General features: G+C 34.3%; 1 protein-coding gene across 1 annotated transcript in view; it reads left to right on the forward strand.

Moving 5' to 3' along the window:
* LOC100927542 (protein regulator of cytokinesis 1) overlaps positions 1 to 23,622 on the forward strand; it is a 29,167-nt gene that overhangs the window by 3,098 nt on the left and 2,447 nt on the right. Inside the window, exons 2-8 of the mRNA XM_031949350.1 lie at positions 5,249 to 5,381; positions 5,586 to 5,708; positions 11,720 to 11,953; positions 12,032 to 12,202; positions 16,969 to 17,118; positions 17,702 to 17,849; positions 22,369 to 22,505. Coding sequence (XP_031805210.1) covers positions 5,249 to 5,381; positions 5,586 to 5,708; positions 11,720 to 11,953; positions 12,032 to 12,202; positions 16,969 to 17,118; positions 17,702 to 17,849; positions 22,369 to 22,505 — 1,096 coding nt within the window. The remainder of the gene's footprint in view (positions 1 to 5,248; positions 5,382 to 5,585; positions 5,709 to 11,719; positions 11,954 to 12,031; positions 12,203 to 16,968; positions 17,119 to 17,701; positions 17,850 to 22,368; positions 22,506 to 23,622) is intronic.

A 23,622-nucleotide genomic window follows, 5' to 3' on the forward strand; every position in this document is an offset into this window, starting at 1 on the left:
TACTTATGAGCAAGCATTTATTAGTCACTTATTGTGTGCTAGGCACTGTGCTAAGTGCTTACTGTTTTTTTTTCTTTTAAAATAGTATTTTATTTTTCCAAACACATGCAAAGATAGTCTTTAATATTCACTCGTGGAAAACCCTATGCTTCAAATTTTTCTCCCTCTTCTCTCCCCCTCCTCTAGACAGCAAGCAATGAGATATCGGTTAAATGAGTGCAATTCTTCCAAACACATTTCTACATTCGTCATGCTGCAAAAGAAAAATAAAAAAGAAAGAAAATGAGAAAGAAAAAAACCCAAGTAAACAACAGCAACTACCAAAAAAGAAAAAAAAGGGAAAATATCAGGGCCTAATCCACACTCAATCTCCATAGTTCTGTCTCTGGATGGAGATGGTTCTCTTCATCACAAGTCCATTGAAATTGTCCTGAATCACCGCATTGTTGAAAAGAGCCAAGCCATCATAGTTGATCATCACATAATCTTGTTGCTATGAAAAATATTCTCCAGGTTCTGCTCACTTCATTCAGCATCAGTTCATTTAAGTCTTTCCAGCCTTTTTGAAATCATCCTGTTGATCATTTCTTATAGAAAATAATATTCCTTAACATTCATATACCATAACTTGTTCAGCCGTTTCCCAGCTGTTGGGCATCTGATCAGTTTCCGGTTCCTTGCCATTACAAAAAGGGTTGCTACAAACATTTTTAGTGCTTAAGTTATATGAATATTTTTCTGAAATAGTGTTTCTCCGGAGCTTCTACTTGTGATAGTAGACACCTGACTTGCATTGATATGTGGATAGTATTCTCAAACATCAGATTTTGCTTTGTCTTCTGCTCCAATTTTACCAGTAATGTTAAAACTTGGGTGTTTCTCTTTGTTGTCTTCTTTTCTTAAAGGGGAAATTCTCAATGTGAATCAGGATTTTCAGATGTTTGGTTCAACATACATTAAGGGTGGCAACCCAAATCTTGCAAATTGCACAGTAGGTGCAATGACTCTCTCTGATCATTAATGTCAGGAAGATGTGCGCTTATCACAAGTTTAAAATTGTCATGGAGGAGATCCAACTGCAGATTTCACTCCAAAGGAGGATTTTCTAGAAATGATGAGGTCCAGATGTTCCTTTTGGCTGATGATATTGTGCTGGTTGCATTAAGCCTCTGAACATTGCAGAGACTCCTGATTTAGATCTATCATAATTCAGAAAAAGTTTGGCTTAATCATGAACACAAGAAAAATCAAATGAATAAAGAGTGCTTATTGCTCAGAATATGATAATGAACAAACTTAGATCTGTTCATCAGTTTATATATCTTGGACAAAAATAGCAAATGGATACCGAGTTGGGTCTAGAATTATAGAATGGACTATAATGCTTTTGAGAAATTTCATAGTTCTTTGAATGATCTAAAATTCTCCTTGAAACCAGAGTCTATCTATTTAAAGTTTACTCATTTTCTTACTCAGTTTTTATTGGCTATGGGTTATGGAACACTAGTCTCTAAAGAAATGAAAATTATTGTTATTGCTGGGTTGCTAGAAAGATTTCTGGTACATATGAATAGGCCAGAATGCAACACACATCATAGGCATTAAGAAACGCCTTTTATTCTTGACCTTGACTACCTAAAAAGACAAATCTGAAAATAATTCTTAATATTTTAAAGAATGTTAAAAAGAGATTTAAATATGCTTTCAGAACTCTTTCTCTTGATCATGTTGTTCCTTTCAGTTTTATTAATCTCTCCTTTGATTTTTCAGGATCTTCAATTTGACATTTTATTGTGGATTTTAGTTTGTTTTTTAGTTGTATGCCCAATTCATTAATCCATTCCTTCTCCATTTTATTGATATAAGTAATATATATTGCAAGATATAGAAATTTTCCCCTAAGTACCACTTTGCACCCTATAAATTTTGTTATTTCATGTTGTCATGTTCTTTAATGATTTGTTCTTTGACACACTTATTTTTTAGGATTAGATTGTTTAGTTTCTAATGAATTTTTAATCTAACTTTCCCACTGAATGTAATTTTTATTGCATTATGATTTGAAAAGTCTGCTTTACTAGAGATCGTGTTCTTCATCCTCTGGACACTGATCTTTTTTTAAAAATCAATCTTATTTCAGCCCTCTCTTTCTCTTTTGCCTTGCAGATTAATGTGGTAGCAATGTGTAAACTAGATTGGAAGTAGGGAGTTTTGTTAAGAAGCTATTGTAGGGGCTGCTAGGTGGTGCAGTGGATAGAGCACCATCCTGAAGTCAGGAGGACCCGAGTTCAAATTTGCCTCAAATCTGGCCTCAGATGCTTAACATAGCTGTGTGACCCTGAACAAATTGCTTAACCTCAATTGCCTCAGGAGGGAAAAAAAAAAAAAAAAAAAAAAGAAGGGAAGAAGCTATTGTAGTAATACAAATAAGAGGGCCTTAACTGTCAGAATGAAAAGAAAAGGACATAGATATATTAGAATTCAAATTAATGGGTGGTTGATTGTTTGAGTAGGGACCAAGGAAGGGAGTAGAGATTCATATTTATATAGAGCCCCAAAATTTCAGTGCAGTTTTAAACTTCAGCCAGCTTAAAACTGTACCAAGACTTTTGGGACACTGTATATTGTAATATGTTATGCAAAACCATATGGTCTTTCTCTCTTAAGAGACAGAGTGGGGAAGTCAGGAGAAAGAGCAAGATTTTGGAGCAAGATGATCAATTAAGTTTTAAGTACATTGATTTTTTAGTTCCTGTGGAAGTTGCAGGTAAGAAATACTAAATTTAGGTACTAATCATCTCTTACTTGAATAATTATCTCCTGAGAATTTTGTAGGTAGAATTAGTCTTTCAGATAGAAGGAAGTTCCTTCCAAATAAAATATTATAATATTGTAAAGAAATGTGGATCTGGAGTTTAGGGGTAAGGTCTCAGTGAAAGATTATAGTAGAAGTGGAAGATATTTTTAAAAATAGAAAAGGCTGTATACACAGGTTTGATCAATATCTACAGTTTTAAGGAGGACAAGAACAGGAAGAAGTGAGATAATTTTGTATCAGGGAACTGAATATTAAGAAAAATAGAGCTTTCCCACCCCATCTCTTTTCCTTCCCTTCCATTCCCTAAAGAAGTATCCATAGTTCTTGTCATGTGACAAAACTGTTTGAGGGGCTTTTATTGGATCAGAATTGGGTGACAAGCTTGCCTGGCATCAAAATGGTAGAGATAGACAAGACCTTCAAAGCCATCTTGTGTTTTTGAATGAGTAAACTGAGGCCCAGATAAATTGTTATTAACAAGATTCTTATAATTATATGTTTCTTTTAGGCACTTGCCAAAAAGCCTCTTAAAATTTGGGATTTTTTCCCCCTTTTTTATTGCCATCTTTTTTTTTCTGATTATACATGTACATTTATTTTTTAAAACGCACATTTATTGAAGAAGCATGTTCAAAGAAAAAAATCAGAACAAAAGGGAAAAACCATGAGAGAAAAAATAATAAGAAAAAGAAAAAAGTGAACATAGCATGTATTGATTTACATTCAGTCTCCAGTCTCTTTCTGGATACAGTTGGTGTTTCCTAGCCTTTGGATCATTGAATCCCTGAGAAGAATCAAGTCTTTCATAGTTGGTTATCTCACAATCTTGCTGTTACTGTGTACAATGTATTCTTGGTTCTACTTGTTTCCCTCAGCATCAGTTTGTGAAAATCTTTCCAGGCCTTTCTAAAATCAGCTTGTTCATCATTTCTTACAGGACAATAATATTCCATTACTTTCATTCATCAATTACAGCCATTCATCAATTAATGGGTATCTATTCATTTTCCAGTTTGGGATTTTTATTAACTTTGGAAATTGTGCGTCTTGCCAGATTATACCCAGTGACTCATATTCTCAGAAATCTTTCTTTGAAAGCAGATGTGTGAATATATTAAGCATACATAATTAAAATGTACATTGAGCATATTGGGGAAGCAAGTATGCATATCATTGTTCATCAAAATTCAAATTTGGAGCTATACCAAAGAGTTATCAAACTGTAAACCCTTTGATCTAGCAATGTCTTTACTGGGTTTGTATCCCAAAGAGATCATAAAAAAGGAAAAAAGGACCCATATGTGCAAAAATGTTTGTGGCAACCCTTTTTGTAGTGGTAAGGAACTGGAAACTGAGTGGATGCCCATCAGTTGGAGAATGGCTGAATAAATTATGGTATATAAATGTTATAGAATATTAGTGTTCTGTAAGAAACCACCAGCAGGATGATTTCAGAGAGGCCTGGAGAGACTTATATGAACTGATGCTTAGTGAAATGAGTAGAACCGAGAGAACATCGTGCACAGCAACAAGAAGATTATACAATGATCAATTCTGATGAAGGTGGCTCTTTTCTTTTCTTTTTTTTTTTTGAACGTGGCTCTTTTCAACAATGAGATGATTCAGACCAGTTCTAATGAACTTGTGTTGGAACCATATGCATCTAGAGAGAGAACTATGGTGACTAAGTGTAGATCGCAACATAATATTTGCATTTTTTTTGTTGTTGTTTGCTTGCTTTTTTTCCCCTTTCTTTTTGTTTTTTTCTTTTTTCATTGTTTTTTTCTTGTGCATCATGATAAATGTGGAAATATATATAGAAGAATTGCATGTTTAATATATATTGGATTGCTTGTTGTCTTAAGGGAGGAAAGTGGGGGAAGGGAGGGAGAAAAACTTGGAACACATGGTTTTGCAGGGGTGAATGTTGAATATTATAAATATATATATATATATATATATATATATATATATATATATATATAAAACTTGATCTTATATATTAGTGGTTAATTCCATGGGTAAACTTTAGATCTTCTCTAAGCCTCAGTTTCCTCATCTATAAACTAAGGAAAATAATGTATAACATACATCATTCTGTGAGAATCTAATGAAAAATTTGCATATAAAATACTTAGCAAATTTTAAAAAAAATCTCTCATTGTTGGCTATTATTTTGGATAAAGGAGAGTTTGTAGTATCGACAATTCCTTTTCTGCTTTTATCAAATCATTATTATTGTGGTAACATTCTGGAAGCTAATTTGTAGATGGAGAAGTAATCTCTGTGATCAGAAAGACCTGATTTATCTGAGTTGAGTTGATGTTTTTATTCATTAATTTAATTTTGTGCTTAAAAGTATTCTCTCCAGTCTAGTCAATGGCTAATTTGGCAAGTCCATTTTTTTTCTTTTTTTTTTTTTTTGCTTAGTGAAGTCTTGGTGGAGGACTTAGTGGCCTATTTCTATAAAGCTTTGGATCAACTTAAGGAAATCTGGGACTTCATTGGGATTCCAGAAGATCAAAAGCTTCAGAGGCTTAAAGTTGTTTCAAAACATGTCCAAGTGAGTGGAGCTGTGATCTCATTTGTGGCTTCAGGGTCTGACTTCATATCTGCAGAAACTGGATGTATATTCTGCCACTTTGATTTTTGTGTCTATTGTAAGGATCCTCTGTTCTTGGAATACTATGAAATTTTTTTTTTCTTTCTTTTTTAAAACTCCTAACCACTCTTTAGTATTCTGTGTTCTGATTCGTTTTTGCTATAGGGCCTCTTGGACATGATGATTGAAGAAGAAAAGAACCTGAAGGAGGGGATCCTAAAAAAAATTGATTTGAATCGAGAAGAACAGAACATTCTACTCAAAGAGTTAAAACTGGAGCCAGTTTTAGTAAGTGTTATAGTAAATATAGTATCTAAAGATGTAGCTATCAATGGTTGATGCTGAGGCCATCCCTAAAATCTAAAACTGTAGCTCTGCCTGATTTACATTCTGAATTTTAGGTCCACTATGTTTAGCACTAGGTTGCTAAACAGTCATTTTAGTTATCCAGCCATTATCTCAAATTCATTATACATAAAACTGAACTTTTTCTTTCTAAACTTCTTCTTCATCTCTGTTAACAGTACTACCATTCTCTCTCTTGTTTAATTTCACAAGCTTGGCTGCCTTTGTTTCTCTTGTTCCCACATCTAATCACATTGCAAAGCAGTGTTCAATCTCTCCCTTCTTTTTCCTTTCCTTCCTATCTTCACCATGCTGGCTTAGAGTCTGGACGTATTGCTATTTTCTCAGTTTCCAATGCTCCCCTTTTCTTTTTTTGAAATAGTATTTTATTTTTCCAAATACATGCAAACAAAGTTTTCAATGTTTACCTTTGCAAAATCTTGTGTTCCATATTTTCCCCCTCTCTTCCCAAAACAGCAAGCAATCCAATATAGGTTAAACATGTATATGCTGCCCAAAAAAATCAGATCAAAAGGGAAAGAAAACACGAGAAAGAAAAAACCCACAAGCAAACAAGCAACAACAATAACAACAAAGATGAAAATACTATGACTTATCCAAATTTAGTCTCCATAGTTCTCTCTCTGGATGCAGATGGTTCTCTCCACCATAAGTCTATTGGAATTGTCCTGAATGACCTCATTGTTGAAAAGAGCCACATCCATCAGAATTGATCATCACATAATCTTGTTATTACTGTGTACAATGTTCTCTTGGTTCTGCTCACTTCACTTAGCATCAGTTCATGTAAGTCTTCGCAGACTTTTCTGAAATCAGCCTGTTTATCATTTCTTATAGAACAATAATGCGCTATTATATTCATATATCATAATTTATTCAACCATTCTCCAACTGATAGTCATCTTCTTAATTTCCAGTTCCTTACCAATGCAAAAAGAACTGCTAAAAATATTTTTGCACATATTTATCCTTTCTCCTTTTTTATGATTTTTTTGGGATACAGATCCAGTAGAGACACTGCTGGATCAAAGGGTATGCATTAATGTATTACCCTTTGTGGAGTTGGAACAATGATCCAAACATTGCTCTCCAGAATGGCTGGATCATTTCACAACTCCACCAACAATACATTAAGTGTCCCAGTTTTCCCACATCCCCTCCAGCATTCATCTTTTACCTTTTCCTGTCATCTTAGCCAATTTGAGAGGTGTGAAGTGGTACCTCAGAGATGTTTTAATCTGTAATGCTCTCCTTTTCTAATTAATCCTACACACCATTTTTAGTCCTTTCCCTAAAGCAATAGCTCTAAACATGTCAATTCCTGTTTAAAAAAAAAATGTTTTTAACCTTATCTAAAGTCCAAATTCCTTAGTATTATGTTCAAAACTTTCAGCTGATATAGCCCTAATCTTCCTTTCCAGTCTTATAGATTACCATTCCCTTTCATGGACCCCATATTTTATTTAAGTAGTCACTTGTCTCTGTGTATGTACTATTCTTTCCCAGTGCTTTGTTTTTGATCAGGCTTCTTTTCCATCCATAACATACAGTGGACAGCACAATGAATTTATAGTCAAAGGATTGGGATTCAAATCTTATCTCTGCCATTTACTGTCTGTGTGATGTTAAGCAAGTCACTCAACTTGCCTAGATTTCAGTTTTATCATCGGAGAATGAGGAGATTAAACTAGCCATCGGGCAGTCCTGCCATTTATGTTCTTAAGATGTTATAGTTATTGGATTATCTGTGTCATATGACCTTCACCACCTGTAAGGGGACAGAATTGTTCTGCTCTACTCATGTAAATCGTAGGGTAACATAGCCTCTGAGTGAACGCCAAAGGAAGAGAGACTCAAGCCAGCTTGGTTATTAATGGATTTTATTGGGGTTATTTAGGTTAATTGAAGTAGTTTACTTGCAAGAGGCCAGTCATTCTGGGTGGCATCAGGACAAAGTTACATTAGGGATCTTTGCCCCAACCCCAGACCAAGTCAGGTATTATATAGAAACAGGACAAAAAAGAAAAGTACCAGGATGGTTTAGAGTCATGGGCAAGTTTTCCCATGAGATAGCTGTGACTTCTTTTGCTGTTTACATTTATTCAGGTAGTTAACCGTTTTCTGTGGAGACATGTCACGTTCCCACTCTGGTTACAATTGTATACCTTCCTGTCTGTGTTACTAAGGATATTTTCATCATGCATTGTCAAACTACTCAGACAACTTTATGAGACTTAATAAAGCATTATTATAAGTGTAAAATGATATTTGATTCTTTTGTATTTTTTTTTCATCTTATCATCAGGACCACCATCTACATTGACATCCTGATGCCATATTTGAAGCATGCTTGATCAGCCCTTAGTTCAGTCAGTGTACAGTGGAGTTAAATAATATTGTATTACTCCTATGCAACTAAATGGTCATGAGAAATTTTTATGATGAGGAAAAAATGTTGACTGAATTTTTCTTCTCAATTGACATCTGTTTTTAAATTATGTTCCACCTTTTATATTCCAATATGAATGATTACTTTAATTGGAAGACCAAGAAAGCCTTTATCTTTCTCTCTCTCTCTCTCTCTCTCTCTCTCTCTCTCTCTCTCACACACTCATTCTCTCTCTCTCTCTCTCTCTCTCTCTCTCTCTCTCTCTCTCTCTCTCTCTCTATGTCTTCTCTATATAACATACAGTCAGATCAGTTATTGAGATTTAACTATTATCTGGCTATTTCAGATTAAATTGGTGTTCTTCTAAGGATGATTGTTTAATTCTACATTACCCTTGTGTAGTCACAATTCTCAGATAATATAGATTAAAAGAAGGGAGGAGAACAAAAACAAAAACAAAACTCAGTTTCTTCAGCACATTTAAATTTTAACTATATTAGAATTCCAATCCTGTATCAGGACTCTGTATTTTTTCTTTATTGGAGCTCTTTATGCTATCTCTCAGTTTGCTGGCTTTGTCTTCATACACTTAAAGGACTGGAGACTGCTATTCTGCTGTTCAGTCTTTTCCCCAAAATCATTAACAGCCATTCTTCCCTTATGTATACATAGATATGACTCCTTTAAAGTTGGGAGGGATCTTCTTTCATTAAATCTTGATGAGGCAACTTGGAAACTCAAAAGTGTTCAATCTCAGCAAAGGTAGAACACAATTCATTCTCCTGATTTTGTTCTTTTAAGTGAAGGGGAAATGTCTTTCAATTCCCCTAAATTTAGTCCCTCTGTTTCTTCAAAGGTAAACAGAGTTCTGAGGAGATACCCTTGTAGAATTGAGGAAGGCTTAAATTACTCATTTGAAAGGCCTAGGATTGTTGATTGTTGTCCTTCACACTTGAAGAGGACCAAAATGATATCACTGTGTTGGAGTCAAGTGCGGTATGTTCAAGTGTGGCTGATCAGACCAATATGAGCTCAGAAGGCTCTATAACAATTAAGGCACAAATGGTCGATATGAACATTTAGAAGAGAGATGTCTCTAAATTTGCACATCTCATGTTTCTTTTGAGCTACTGAAATTCTGCTTTGATCATAGAGCACAGGGACAACACAGCTGGAGCACTTAAAAGATACTTTAAAGCAGTTAGTCTTCAAGTTATAGTTCTTTTAGAGGATTAAAGTATATTCATCTTGGACTTTCCTTGTTGAATGGCCTCGGGCAGTTTTTTTCCTGCTATCCTAGAAGTGGAAAGCACCTCACAGTAAGCAACTACAGTTTCTAAAAGGATTTAGAGCTTATGCAATAGAGTCCCAAAGTCAGAAAAACCTGAAATCAAATCTTGCCCCAAATCCTTAGCAATGTTACTCTGGACAAATGACCGTCCCTGACTCATTTTCCTCATCTACAAAATGGGCATAATAATAGCACCTATCTGCCAGGGTTGCTGTGGGGGATAAAATGAGATATTTGTAAAATAATTTGCAAACCTTAAAATATAAATGTAAGCTATTATTATTATTATTATTATTATTATTATTATTATTGTCACCAAAAGCATCACCAGAAATATTACTGGTGAGTTCATTGTTCTTTGCATTTACTGCTCATCCCTTTATTGCAGTAAGCTCCTTATGTTCCAATCCTGAATGATGTATCAATTATTTTTGGCCTGGTCTGCCTAAGACCAGACCCTTGATAATTTTAAGTTCTTTATTAGAGCAAGATGAAACAGTTGTATCTCATTCAACAAATAGCCAAAGGAGATTTACTTAGTATAACAGGATGTTCAGTAAGGATAAGCCCTGAGGTCTTCGCAGTTTGATTCAGCTCCAACTTGCTCAGATAGCTTCTGGAGCTCTTCCTGGTTGCTCTGTACTTAGGTAATTGGGAAGTGATGGCCCTTTAGCCACTTTAGCTAATCGAGTATCAAAGATGGTTATAGTACCTTTTTAGGAAAAACTAGGCTAATTTACATGGAAGCAATGGTTAGAATAGTGTTCCTCCCACAGCCGCTTTCTGCAGAAAGCTTTTCCTTGTTCCTCCTCTGTCAAGCCCCCTCATCTACACCCTTTCTCATTTCCCAACTGTTCTAGCCTTTGTCCCTAAGATTATTTTCCATCTACTTGTCATTTCTTTTGCTCTACCTACCTTTATACATGTTGTCTCTCCCATTCAACTGTTAAGTTTCTTTTTTATTATTATTATTATAGCTTTTTATTTACAAGATATATGCATGGGTAATTTTTCAGCATTGACACTTGCAAAACCTTTTGTTCCAACTTTTCCCCTCTCCCCTCCCCCAGATGGCAGGTTGACCAATACATGTTAAATATGTTAAAGTATAACTTAAAAACAATATACGTATACATGTCCAAACAGTTATTTTGCTGTACAAAAAGAATCGGACTTTGAAATTGTGTATAATTAGCCTGTGAAGGAAATAAAAAATGCAGGCAGACAAAAATAGAGGGATTGGGAATTCTATGTAGTGGTTCATAGTCATCTCCCAGAGTTCTTTCACTGGAGGTAGCTGGTTCAATTCTGCTCTATTGGAATTGATTTGGTTCATCTCATTGTTGAAATGTGCCATGTGTATCAGAATTGATCATCATATAGTATTGTTGTTGAAGTATATAATGATCTCCTGGTCCTGCTCATTTCCCTCAGCATCAGTTCGTGTAAGTCTCTCCAGGCCTTTCTGAAATCATCCTGCTGATCATTTCTTACAGAACAATAATATTCCATAATATTCATATACCACAATTTATTCAGTCATTCTCCAGTTGATGGGCATCCACTCCAACTGTAAGTTTCTTGAGGTGGAATTTGTTTTTGCATTTTCTTTATATACTTAAGGCTTTATATAATGTTTGGCACATAGTAAGCTTTTAATAAAGGATTATTGATTTATTGATTGCTTCATACTTCTGCTATCGCAGACAGGGATATGGCAATCAACTAGCCTGGAATGTTCCAGGCATAGATACAAAATGGGAAGTGGGTAGAGCTATTTAAAAAATATTAAAAAAAAAAAAAAAAGAAAGAAAGTAGAAAGAGAAGAATAACTAGGCAAGAGAACCGGATGTGACAAAACTAAAAATAGCTTGTTGGATGATGTAAGACTAAAACAGAAACCAGAGGTTTTAAATTTCTGTCATAGCTAAAGGCGATCACATATAAGTAAATTAACTATTTTAGAATTAACCAAAACCAAGCTTCTTAGTTTCATTTAAAACTAGAAGAATTCAAGATATTAACAAAACAATTTATCATGCTCTAAAATATCCACATTGTTTATTTCTTCTATATTAATCTCTCTAAATAACTCTTGGGAGGGAAAAACTCTTTGAAAAAATCTGGAAAAAAATCCCTGTTGCTGTGGGATAACTCATAAATAAGTTGAATTGTCATCATTTGTCTTTCCTTTACTTCTGCACGAGATTGTTTTTTAATGTTTTTACTCTGATGCATTATTGTTTGGTGCAGGAAGTAAAGGATATTACATTCTTGGAGCTAGAGAAAAATCTTCAAACACAGATAAAAGAGTTGAAAAGAAAGAAAAAAGAAAGGATAAAAGAACAAAAACTACTTCAAGAACAAGACCAAAAATTGTGTGAGATTCTTCAAGTGCTACCATACAATCTTGACAGTGATTCAGTCCTCAGCACAGAGGAGCTGAATCAGTTCAGAAATCACCTAGCAGCCCTGGAGAAAACAAAGGTACAACTGATTTTTGACATTCTTCCATCTGTGTTTCCCTCACTTCTGGAGTGCTGTGTAACATCTTTACTTTCATAGGCAAGCCGATGGGAAACATTTGTCAGTACAAAGAAGCAGATCCTACTTTATATGGAAGATCTGGACCATACCCCAGAAACGAATTTTGAGAGAGATGTGGTATATAAGGAGGAAGAGACCTTTTGTTTGTCATTGGAGAACATAACAGCCCTAAAAAATCTGCTTTTACAGGTACGCTGTTGCAAATATTAAGAACTTTGGAATGTGGGACTTTGGAAGGAATGGCTAGTCTTGACGATGTTTGCTTTATTAGTAGATGTGGGTTCACTAGGTATGACCCAGTAGTTTCATATTAACTATAGGAATCTATAGTTTTCTTTCTTTTCCTGATTTATAGAAAAGTAGCAAGCTGGTAACCAAAATAATAACAATGATTCCCATTGATATAGTTCTTTATGGTTTGCAAACTGGTTTGTTCACAAAATGTTTGGCAACTCAGCAAGTTGGCATAAGTAACATATGAGAAGTAAAATGTGAGAATAATCATTGTTGAAAGAGCTACACAAAGATGAGCACAATAAAATCGGTCTAACCATTTTTGAAAAACAATTTGGGAAAAAAAGGGATTAAAATGTTCATATCCTTTAATCGAAATCCTATTATTAGGTATATATTCCAAGTAGGCCAATGATTTTTTTTTAAGGTTCCTTATCTACCAACTTATACATAGTAAAAACTTCTTTTAATTTAAAATTTAAATTTTTTCATTTTTAATATTAATTTTTAAAAGTTTGAATTCCAGATTCTCTCCCTCCCTTACCCATTGACAAAGCAAGCAATATGATATCAATTATACATGTAAAACATATTTTCACATCAGCCATGTAGGCAGAACTTTCTGTGGTAGTAAAGACAAAGTAGATAACCATTGTTTGGGGAATGGCTAAACAATATGTGGTACAAAAACATAATGGAATATTATTACATTATAAGATGTGTTGAATATGAAGAATTTAATAAGAATTTAAAGCCTAATGGGAAGACTTAAATAAATTGTTGATGCAGAGTGAAATAAGCAGAACCAGGAAAAATGACTACCATCATGTAAGTGGAAAGAGCAGAAACAATACTGAATTCTATTTAAGTATTGTATGAAGCTCATTCTCAAAGAAGAAATGAGAAAGTGTACTTTCCTACCTTTGCAGAGATGAGGGACTATGGATATGGAGCATTACATATATATAACAAAGTCACTCAGGCAGTAATAGCAGAGTTGGAATTTCAATTCTCTCTGTCTTCAAGTTCAGCGTGCTCTATACCATACCTCATTTAGTTTTAGAGATGTGCTTTTTTTTCCTCCTTTTCATTCTTATTTTCTATTATAGAAACTCTGGGAAGACAATGGAAGAGGAATATTTAATCAAAGACCTCAACTATTGGGATAAGGTCTCATTCTGCTTTGTGTGTGTATGTAAGGCATTTGGGCTTAAGTGACTTGTCCAGGGTCACAAAGCTCATTGAATGGCAAACGCCTGAGGCTTAATTTGAACTCAATTCCTCCTAATACCAGGGACAGTGCTCTATCCTAGATGCCACCTAGCTGCCCCTTTAAAAAATTTTTTTTCATTTATTTAGTATTTCATTTTTCCCCAGTTATATGTAAAAACCATTTAAAAAATTAATTTGTAAAACTTTCAGATTTTCTCTTCCTTCTTCCTTCCTCCTTGAGAAGACAAGCAATTTGCTATAATTTTTATATGTGTAGTTATGAAAAACATTTCTATAGTAGTGATGTTGTAAAAGAAAACATCAGGTCTCACTATTTGATTAAAATTTCTGGGAAAAATAGAAAATAATCTAGAGAAAACAGTTAGACTAAGATCTTATACCATATACTTAAACAAATTTTAAATAGCTATATCTAAATATACACAGCTACATCATAAATCAATTGGAGGAGAAGGAATAAAACACCTTTCACAACTCTAGGTGAAAAGTTCAAGACCAGACAAGAGATAGAGAGGGTCATAGAAGGTCCATAGATATGGACAGTTTTGATCTCATGAAATTGTAACAAAATGCAATTAAAATTAAAAATGGTTAAAGGATATAAACATACAGTTCTTAAGGGAAAAAACTGAAGCTATTTCTATGTAACCATATGAAAAAATACTCCAACTCACTAATACTAAATACTCCAAATCACTAATTATTGTGTTTTTGACTCATGTCCAAGTCTTTAGTACACCACTTTGGGGGTTTCTTCACACAAAGAAGTTTGTCATTTCCTTCTTCAGCTCATTTTTATAAATGAAGAACTGATACAGAGTTAAGTGGCTTGTCCAGGGTCACTTAACTAGTAAGTGCCTGAGGCTGGATCTGAACTGATCTGATCTGATGAGTCTTCCTGAATCCCAGTTCAGTGTCCTATCCATGAGTCACCTAGCTGTTCTAATAATCTAATAATAATAAATTAATAATAATTAAAGCAATTTGAGGTTTTATCTCATACCCATTAGATTGGTAAAGTTGATGAAAAAGGAAATGATAAATGTTGAGAAGTTCAATAGTGAATACAGAGAAGTATGGACATCGTGTACTTCTATGTTAAATTTGATATGCTTTAAAAAATGTTTTTTCTTTCTCCCTCCCTTCCCACTTCTCTCCTTTCATAGACATCAAGTAATCCAATATAGGTTAAACATGTGCAATTCTTCTAAACATATTTCCACATTTAAAATTTGATACATATTTGAAAAAATAAACTGTATATGATAGTGAAACAGTTTCCTCCTCCACAAACATTTTTTTCTGTTCCTTATATGTGGAAATATCCATGTTTGTTGATGTTTATTAAGGTCATAATAAAAAAGGAAACTTTCCCCCCCAAAATACATTCTTGTATTTTCCTAGCCACCAAGTCAAATTTACTAACATATTGAAGACTATCCTTTTTTTGGAGGGTAAAATGGGAAATCTGCTGATTTATAATTTTGTAGTATCTCTTCCGAATTTTCAGATTTCACTGCAATTTTCAGAGATCACAATTCATAGTTTAGCTGTCATATTTCAGACTGTGATGTTTGTTTGAGCTTTGTGACTTTAATTCTTTAAAGGAAGCTACCATGACCTTATTTATCTTCAGTTTCAATTCCCTGACAACCATATTTTGTTTTATCCTTCTTGAGATGAAAGTCATTCTTCTTGATAAAGCAAAGAGAAACAAAACAAGAGTTGCATGGTTCTGTATTTTTTTATCCTTTTTTGTCTGTTCCATCACAAATAGTCTGTTCTTTTTCATTTTTTTTTTTTGTCCCTACATGACTAAAGAAAGAACCTTTCATTTTCTTTAGGATTCATCAGTAGCCTCAACTCATTTGTTTCAAATTATTCCTCACATCTCGCAGTTATTCAATAAATGCTTGTTGACTATTTGAGGAGAGGCATGCCATTAGCCCTTATATTTTATTCTATAGTAGGGGGAATCACCTTGCATTTTGTACATATGTCCTTGGCACTAACAAATAAGTATAATGCATTTTCTCGGGATTATTATAAATTCCCCTTGTTCTTCAAACTTGTGGAAAGTGATAGTCCCAGTTGTTTTTTGTTCTTTTAAATAACTTGTGGTGAATGGCTGTTTGTTCCTACCCATTCATTCCCTCTGGGCTCCTGAAAGAACTTTATTTTAGTAAGATTTCCAGCTTTTTTCATCAGTTTGCTCCATCAGTTTACTTTGGATCTTCGTTAATATTTCTGTTAAAGCCCTACATAAACAGAAGCAGGACTGAACTGTTATCTGAAAGGCTTTTTTAAAAATTTTTTTATTTAATAGCCTTTTATTTACAGGATATATACATGGGTAACTTTACAGCATTAACAATTGCCAAACCTCTTGTTCCAATTTTTCACCTCTTACCCCCCCACCCCCTCCCCTAGATGGCAGGATGACCAGTAGATGTTAAATATATTAAAATATAAATTTATCTGAAAGGCTTTAAAGAAGAATCCGATTTCTAGCCAATTTCTACCTACTTCCTAGCTATTTCCAAACCATGTTGCCTGCACTCTAATATTAGCTTCAACCCCTTCCCATTGAAATGGTTTCTGTCCCTAGAATTCTGACGAGTGAGCTTTTGTTATATATTTCCCGGAGTCATAGAATGATCAGACCTCCATAGTACTTCCAGCCATTTCTAAGTCATGTTGCCAGTTGCGTATTTTTTATATCTCCCTTTTATCTCACACTAGAATATAGGCTCCTTGAGACTTACATGAATTTATGCTAAGTGAAATGAGCAGAACCAGAAGATCATTATACATGGCAATAACAAAATTATACAATGATCAATTCTGATAGATGTGGCTCTCTTCAACAATGAGAGATTCAAACCAATTCCAATTGTTCAGTAATGAAGAGAGCCATCTATACCCAGAGAGAGAACCATGGGAACAGAGAGTGTAACACAACACAGCATTTCCACTTTCTGTTATTGTTTGCTTGTATTTTGTTTTGCTTCTCAGGTTTTTTTCTTTCTTTCTAGATCCGATTTTTCTTGTGCAGCAAGATAACTATATAAATATGTATACATGTATTAGATTTAACATATTTAACATGTGTTGGACTACCTGCCATCTAGGGGAGGGAGTTGGGGGAAGGGAGGGAAAGTTGGAACAGAAGATTTTGCAAGGGTCAATGTTGAAAAATTGCCCATGCATATGTTTTGTAAATAAAAAGCTATTTAAAAAAAAAAAAAAAAAGAAGAACATAGGTTCCTTGAGACTAGTAACCTATCATGCTTGCTTGCCCTGTGCTGAACACAGGGTCTGATCCATAGTAAACACTTAACTTTTTTTTCATCATTTCATTCTTTTTTAGACTGGTCAGATTTCAGACACCCAGTCCTATCTTTTACCTTGTTGCTTCCACATTTTCAGTTATTTCTATTTACAAGGAGGCATTTTGCTTTGATTTGAATCTCATTTTTTGGTTGTAGCTAGAAATAAAGAAAGCTGAGACCGAAGCTGCGTGTGAAGGGCTACTCTCACAGATCAGGGAGCTCTGGGAATGGTTATACATATCTGTCCAGGAGAGGGAAGCTCTGGCCATGCTCATGACTGGATCCAAGACCAAGATCAGAAAAGTGGTAAGAAAATGCAACAGGTCAGAAATGGGCAACATTTGGATCCTGATATGTCAAGATGCTGATTCTTTTCATTAGGATTCCAAACATGGTAGAAAGAAGGGACTGATTGCCTGTTGCTGTCCAGCCTCTGAGCTGTGAGACATTTTTTTTTGCCTCTTAAAGTCTCTTAAAGTGCGTTATCTTTGGTGGATATACCATAGGATTGTGAACTCCTATGACAGAAGTTACAATATTTTTCCAGCACTTTTTTTCCAGACCATTTTCTATCTTCATGATTTTCTGGGTTTGGGTTACTATCCTATGAAAATTATTTAGAGCTTTTCCACTTTGTGGAAAATTTAGGAAGCCATTCTTCCTCATTCTTGGAAGCCTTTTGAGTCATCGAATATCTTGAATTATGAACCAGTCTTTTACTTCCAGTTCTCTTGTCTGTTAATTGGAACCTTGAAAACTTGGTAGATTATTAAGTGAAATCAAACTCTAAACTGAGACTTGAGTAAGCAGAAGAAGCTTGGCATAAAACTAGTGTTAAGCCTGTTGTAGAGAAAATGGAAAGGTATCTTATGGACACTTCTTTTTGCAGCTACAATCAGAATTGGATCGATTGGAGAAGCTGAAAGTTGAGAACATGAAAAAAATGATTGAAGAAATCAGGGTGGAGCTGGCACTATATTGGGAAAAATGCTTTTACAGCCAGCAAGAAAAGGAAGCCTTTACTCATTATTGTGAAGGTTAGTAAGGAGAGTATATCAAAATAGACTTGTTTACTATCATATTTCTCTAAGCTAGACGTCCTGACAAGAACACACATTTAAAAAAGAATTAAAGTCATTTATTTTTCAGGTTATCTGTATAAATTGATAGTCTTGTGTAGATGACAATTTTTTTTTTGCATTTCATCTTTTTAAAAAAATTATTATAGTTTTTTATTTACAAGTTATATGCATGGGTAATTTTACAGCATTGACAATTGCCAAACCAATTTTTCCCCTCCTTTCCCCCCCACCCTCTCCCGCAGATGGCAGGTTGACCAATACATGTTAAATATGTTAAAGTATAAATTAAATACAATATATGTATACATGTCCAAACAGTTATTTTGCTGTACAAAAAGAATCAGACTTTGAAATAATGTACAATTAGCCTGTGAAGGAAATAAAAAATGCAGATGGACAAAAATAGAGGGATTGGGAATTCTATGTAATGGTTCATAGTCATCTCCCAGAGTTCTTTCGCTGGGTGTAGCTGGTTCAGTTCCTTACTGCTCTATTGGAATTGCTTTGGTTCATCTCATTGCTGGAGATGGCCATGTCCATCAGAATTGATCAGTAGATGACAATTTGTAAGACTGTTGAAAGTGATTTTCAATTTTTCTCATTTGAAGCATTTCCTATAGAAATGAGATGAGAGAGCTGTCATGAGTAGAAACATTTTCTCTCTTGATTCTTTTAATATAGCTGACCACCTGGGATGAGACTATTTTAGGATACATACATCCAAGCATCTGTGCTTATCAAGTATCTGAATTCCTACTATGCTTAACCTTGAGATTAGGAATGCAAAAGTAGTTTAGAAAACTTTAATTTTCATTGGAGGTGGTTGGCATATAAACATGATGAGTATCAGGAAATAACCATACACAACAGAAGAAAGCATGTTATATAAAAAGTGATAGTACAATTAAATACTAAAGAAACAGTAACTGAGATGAAATGGCAGGGGAAATTGAAAGTAGAAGTTAGCATTTGACCTCAGCCATAAAAAGGATGGAATAGAATATATATGGTATGAATAAAAGCATGGAGGTTAGGATGAACATAGCATTATCTATTTAGGAGAGGAGTGGGAAAGGAAAGGCTATGCTATTAGAGGGCTTAGAATATACACTTTCTTACTTTCTTTTCTGTTTTGCAAGGCATTTGGGTTTGAGTGACTTGCCCAGGGTCACATAGAGAACATATATTCTTAGTTTCTGTGTCATAGATCCCATTGTCAGTCTGAAGTCTATGGATCCTTAATTGAAATAGTGTTTTTAACTACATAAAATAAAACATAAAAGATTTCAAAAGAAATCATATACATACACATACACACACTCAATATATGCATGTCTGTATTTTTTTAAACAAGTTTACAGGCTTCAGATTAAAAATATTACTGACCTTAGAAGGAATAAATTAAAGCGTATGGAATTTATTCTGTGGATTGAGACTCAAAAGCTTTTGATCATATAGTGATTATTGTGTTTTATTAAGGTCAATTTAGGTAGAGATTGTCATGTGACCTTTGCTAAGCACTGGGGATACAAAGAACAACATTAAAAGCAACCCCTTGTCCTCAACAAGGAGCTCACAACTAATGGGAGAAACCACATGCAAACAATTATATACAAGCAAGATATGAGGCAAATTGGAGATAATCTGAGCGAAGAAACTAGTATTAAGGGGAAAGGCTGCTTGCCTTTCTCCTTAGTTAAGGCTTTCATTAATTTTTTCCTTCTCATTTTTTTACTTGTTGATCTGGTTTTTCCTGTGCAGCATGATAAATGTGGAAATATGTATTGTTTGCTGTCTGGGGAGAAGGGAGAGGGAAAGAAGGGAGAAAAGTTTGGAAAACAAGGTTTTGCAAGGGTGAATATTGAATATTTAAAATAACTGTACATGTTTAACCTATATCAGATTGTTTCCTATCTTAGGGAAGGGAAAGGTAAGGGAGGAAGGTAGAAAAACTTGATATACAAAATGTTATAAAAATGATTATTGAAAACTATCTTTACATGTATTTGGAAAAGCAAAATTCTATTGAGAAAAAAAGATAAGGAAAATTAGGGAAACCAAGAGGCAGAGATGAAGAGGGAAAGAAAGCCAGTAAAAATGCCTAGAATGGAGAGAGGAAGGATCTTGTGCTGGAACAGCAAGGAAATCAGTGTCACTGGACCATAAACTACATATAAGAGAATAAAACTGGAAAGGTGGATAGGGGCCAGCTCATGAAGAGTTTCAAAACCAAATAGGAGCTATTCTGTTTGATCCTGGAGGTAAAGAGAACTACTGGTGTGGCTTTATTGAATTTTATTGAAGAGAAGGTAACAAAGACTTGCTGTTTAGGCAGATCACTTGGATAGGGGAGTGGAAGAGGGACTGGAGTGGGAAAGAGACTCGAGACAGGGAGACCAAAAGGCTGTTGCAGTAGTCCAGGTGTAATGAGTTGAGAGCCTGCAGTAAGGTATTGGAAGTGTCAGAGGGGAGAAAAGGGTATACATGAAATGTATATAATTGATGAGATTTGGCAACATATGGGATGTTGGGAGATAGAATTAGGAATCATGGGTCTGATTAGCAGGAAGATGGTGATGTCCTAGAATAGTAATGTGAGTGTGGAAGAAGGGAGAGTTTGGGGGAAGATGGAAGAAAGATAAATTCAGTTTGGCCACATGAGTTGAGTGTCTAAAAGGCAGTTGGAGATATGAGAATGGAATTTAAAAGAGGGTTTTAGAACTGGATAAATAGATTTGGGAGTCATTAGCATAGAGATGATAATTGAATCTATGACAACTGATGAGATTTCTAGGCAAAAATGTATAGAGGGAGAAGAAGGCCCAGAATAGAGACTGTGGGGAATACTCATGGCTAGTGGATTCAAACTGGGTGAAAATCCAATAAGTACTGAAGATCAGTCAGACTGGTAGAAAGAGAATAACGGGAGATCAGTGTTATGGAAAACTTAAAGAGAAAAAAGCGTGTCTAGGAGAAGAGGGTGGATTGACGGTGTCCAAGACCACAGAGAGTTTGAGAAGAATGAGGATTGAGGAAAGACCATTAGATCTGGCAATTAAGAAACCATAGGATTGTGATGGAATGCTATTGTGCTGTAAGCAATGATGAGCAGGAAGCTTTCAGAAAAACCTGGACTTAAAGGAATTGATGCAAAAGTGAAGTGATAGAACCCAGGAGAACACTATTCATAGCAACAGCAATATTATATAATGATAAACTATGAATTACTTAGCTATTCTCAGCAATACAGTGATCCAAGACAATTCTTTCTTATTTTTTATTGTAACTTTTTATTTTCAAAACATGCAAGGATAATTTTTCACCATCGATTCTTGAAAAACCTTGTGTTCAAATTCCTCCCTGCCCTTTCCTCCTATTCCTTCCCCTAGATGGCAAGTAAAATAATATATGTTAAGCCATTGTAAAAATATATGTAAATCCAATATAGGCATACATATTTATACAATTATCTTGATGCACAAAAAAATTAGATCAAAAAGAAGAAAAAATGAGAAAATAAAATTCAAGCAAACAACAAAAGTGAAAATGCTATATTGTGATTTCACATGCAGTTCCCACAATCCTCTCTCTGAGTGTAGATGGGTCTCATCATCACAAACCCATTGGAACTGCCTGAATTATCTCATTGTTGAGAAGAGCCACATCCATCAGAATTGATCATTGGATAGTCTTGTTACAGATCCAAGACAATTCTAATAGACCTATGATGAAAAATTCTATCCACCTGTAGAGAAAGAACTGAAGAAATCTCAGTGCAGATCAAAGCATACTAATTTTTTAGACTTTTCCTTGTCTGTGCTTCCTTTTACAAGACGACTAATAGGGAAATGTATTTTGCATTACTGCATCTATAGAACCTTTATCAAAATGATTGCTTTCTTGGGGGGAGGGGAAGGATAGAAGAGAGTTTGGTACTTAAAATTATAAAAACTAAAGGTTTAAAAATTGTTTTTACATGGTCATTGGGGAAAATAAAATGTTAAAATTCAAATAGAGATCATAGGTAGCTGTGTTGAATGATGAGGTCAGAAACCAGACTGGAAAAAATCTTATTAAAAGTAAGAAGGAAGCAAAGGTTTGGATTGCTGACAGCTTCCTTAAGGTTAGCCACAAAAGAAAGGAAAACTATATAGATTAATAGCTATCAGGAATATAAAGGAGAGTTTAAGGATGGAGGTGACATTGGACATGCTTTACAGAAGCATATAGTACACAGGAATAAATGAAAGATTTGGGAGAAAGAGATGAGATGGGAAAATCTGCTAGAAAAGGCAAGATGAAATGCATCAAGTGAAACTATAATTATGCAGAGACTGTGATAGTAAAGAGTATAAGTGACTCATTATACTTGGAAAATTGGGCATTTTGCTGTATTGGAAACAGGAAAAACTAGTGAAACTAGGCTACTAAAATTTAGAGGATTTTAAATTTTACTGTTATTACTCTCATACAGAGGACTACTCAGAGACCTTACTTCAGTTCCATGATGCAGAAATTGTGAAGCTAAAACAGTATTATGAGAAGCACAAAGAACTCTTTGAAGGTGTTCAGAAGTGGGAAAAGAACTGGAAACTTTTCCTGGAATTTGAGGTACTTTTCTGGAGGAAAGAAGATAGGGAAAGGCAAGAAAAGAAGAGTATAAATAAATTTTCCCCAAACCGAGTTGTTTAAACCCCCTTCCTCTGGTCTAATGAGATTTCTGAAACCATGTCTTGTTGACTTCTCACAAACCTACTTAAAGGTTAGTTCTCCTTGGGGTGATACTTTGGATTCTTTGTCTATTATTAGTTCAAGGAAGGAATATCTTTCTTGCTCTTAGAAGGCATGGTTTTTTGGAATTGAATGACTTCCAAAAACTAAATCCTTCCATCTGTACTTGGAGTTATTGGTAAAATAGTAGTTCTAATTAAAATATATTATCTCAATTTACAGCAGCAAATAATTATGTAATCTTGTGTTTGACAAGTGTAAAAGTTTTCAGGACAAGAATTTATTATTTAGTAAAAATTGTTAAAGCTAGAAAGCACTTTAACAGAAATTGGGCACAAACCCAAAATCCAAAACATTTACCAAATAAGATCAAAATGAATACATGATTAGATATAAAGAGATATTACAAGAAAAATTTAGTAACATGGAATATGTTTCTTATCAGACTTGTGGAGAGGTAAACAATTTATGAATATACAAGCAATAGAGAGCAATATGAGGTATAAAAATAAATACTTTAACATTTAAAAGGAAATTTTTTTATTGCAGTAAATTTATTTTTAAAACACATTGCTTTATGAATCATGTTGGGAGAGAAAAATCAGAGCAAAAGGGAAAAATCATGGGAGAGAGAAAAAAAAAACAGAAAAAGAAGCGAACATACCATGTGTTGATTTACATTCAGTCTCCTTAGATCCTTTCCTGGGTGCAGATGGCATTTTCTGTCCAAAGTCTATTGGGATTACTTCAGAAAAATAAATACTTTAAAATACATTAAATTTAAAAATTTGGGGAAAAATAAAACAAACATATCAAAATTAGAAGGAAAGCACAAAATTGAGAACAAAATTTTATAGTTTCTCAGACTCAACTCAAATATATAAAGAACTGTCAAATCTCTAAGAATACAATGTCATTCTCCAGTTGATAAATGATCAAAGGATATGAACAGGCAGAAGAAGGAAGAAATCAAAATAATACTTAGTCATGTAAAAAT

The sequence above is a fragment of the Sarcophilus harrisii genome, chromosome 2 (assembly GCF_902635505.1).
Source record: "Sarcophilus harrisii chromosome 2, mSarHar1.11, whole genome shotgun sequence".
Taxonomy (NCBI): domain Eukaryota; kingdom Metazoa; phylum Chordata; class Mammalia; order Dasyuromorphia; family Dasyuridae; genus Sarcophilus; species Sarcophilus harrisii.